Genomic DNA, 1,143 nt, shown 5'->3' on the forward strand with positions numbered 1-1,143 from the left:
AAAAAAAAAAAAAAAAAAAAAAAAGAGAAAAGGTAAGGAGCTTCTTACCACACAGCCCCTGCCTGTGCGTGCCTTACTCTCTCTGTTTGTCCAACACCACTACCACCACCATCACCACCGCTCGACAAGTGGGGAGGGGGTGAGTTTATGTTCCTGTAACTTTATGGTTTGGCAAAAGATACTGACAGAATAAGTGCCAGGCTTAAAAAAAAATTAAAGTACTGGGGTTGATGTTTGACAGAAAATTCTTCAAGTAGAGTGGTGTGTCTTGTCTAAGGTTTATAGCTGAGGTTGACTCTGGTGACAAGTAGAGTGATGTGTCTTGTCTAAGGTTTACACCTAAGGAAGACTGAGGTGATAAATGGAGTGGTGTGTCTTGTCTAAGTTACATCTAAGGTTGACTATGGTGACAAGTTGAGTGGTGTGTCTTGCCTAAGGTGACAAGTAGAGTAGTGTGTCTTGTCTAAGGTTTACAACTGAGGTTGACTGACGTGACAAATAGAGTGGTGTGTCTTGCCTAAGGTTACATCTGAGATTGACTGTGGTGACAAGTAGAGTGGTGTGTCTTGTCTAAGGTCTACATCTGAGGCTGACTGAGGGACAAGTAGAGTGGTGTGTCTTGTGTAAGGCGACAAGTAGAGTGGTGTGTCTTGCCTAAGGTGACAAGTAGAGTAGTGTGTCTTGTCTAAGGTTTACAACTGAAGTTGACTGACGTGACAAATAGAGTGGTGTGTCTTGCTTAAGGTTTATAGCAAATGCAGAGTGTTGATGTGAAAGAAAAATCAGAGCTGAGAGACTTGCCCAAGATAGCTTACCTTCTGAAAAAGCGATGCCTAGTACCACACCGAAGCCGGTGATGGCCAGGACATCATCGATGCTTGCGGCAGCAATCACCAAGGTGGGGATCCCTTTGTCGATTCCGTAACCATTGTCTTGAAGATAAAGCAAGCAGGGGACGACAACAGCCGGGGACACTGCAGCAATGACAAAGCTGATGAGAGAGAGAAAGAGATAGAGTGAGAGAGAGTACAGCAGGGTTCGCCACCATCCCCTGCCGGAGCCTCGTGGAGCTTTTAGGTGTTTTCGCTCAATAAACACTCACAACGCCCGGTCTGGGAATCGAAACTGCGATCCTATGACCGC

The 1,143-nt window shown here is 45.6% G+C and overlaps 1 protein-coding gene across 1 annotated transcript in view; it reads right to left on the minus strand.

The window, feature by feature from the left end:
* LOC106871534 (sodium/hydrogen exchanger 9B1) overlaps window positions 1–1,143 on the minus strand; it is a 14,126-nt gene that overhangs the window by 7,450 nt on the left and 5,533 nt on the right. The window contains exons 4-5 of the mRNA XM_052977837.1: window positions 665–991; window positions 78–153 (exon numbers count right to left, since the gene is read on the minus strand). Coding sequence (XP_052833797.1) covers window positions 78–153; window positions 665–991 — 403 coding nt within the window. The remainder of the gene's footprint in view (window positions 1–77; window positions 154–664; window positions 992–1,143) is intronic.

The sequence above is a fragment of the Octopus bimaculoides genome, chromosome 29 (genome assembly GCF_001194135.2).
Source record: "Octopus bimaculoides isolate UCB-OBI-ISO-001 chromosome 29, ASM119413v2, whole genome shotgun sequence".
NCBI lineage: Eukaryota > Metazoa > Mollusca > Cephalopoda > Octopoda > Octopodidae > Octopus > Octopus bimaculoides.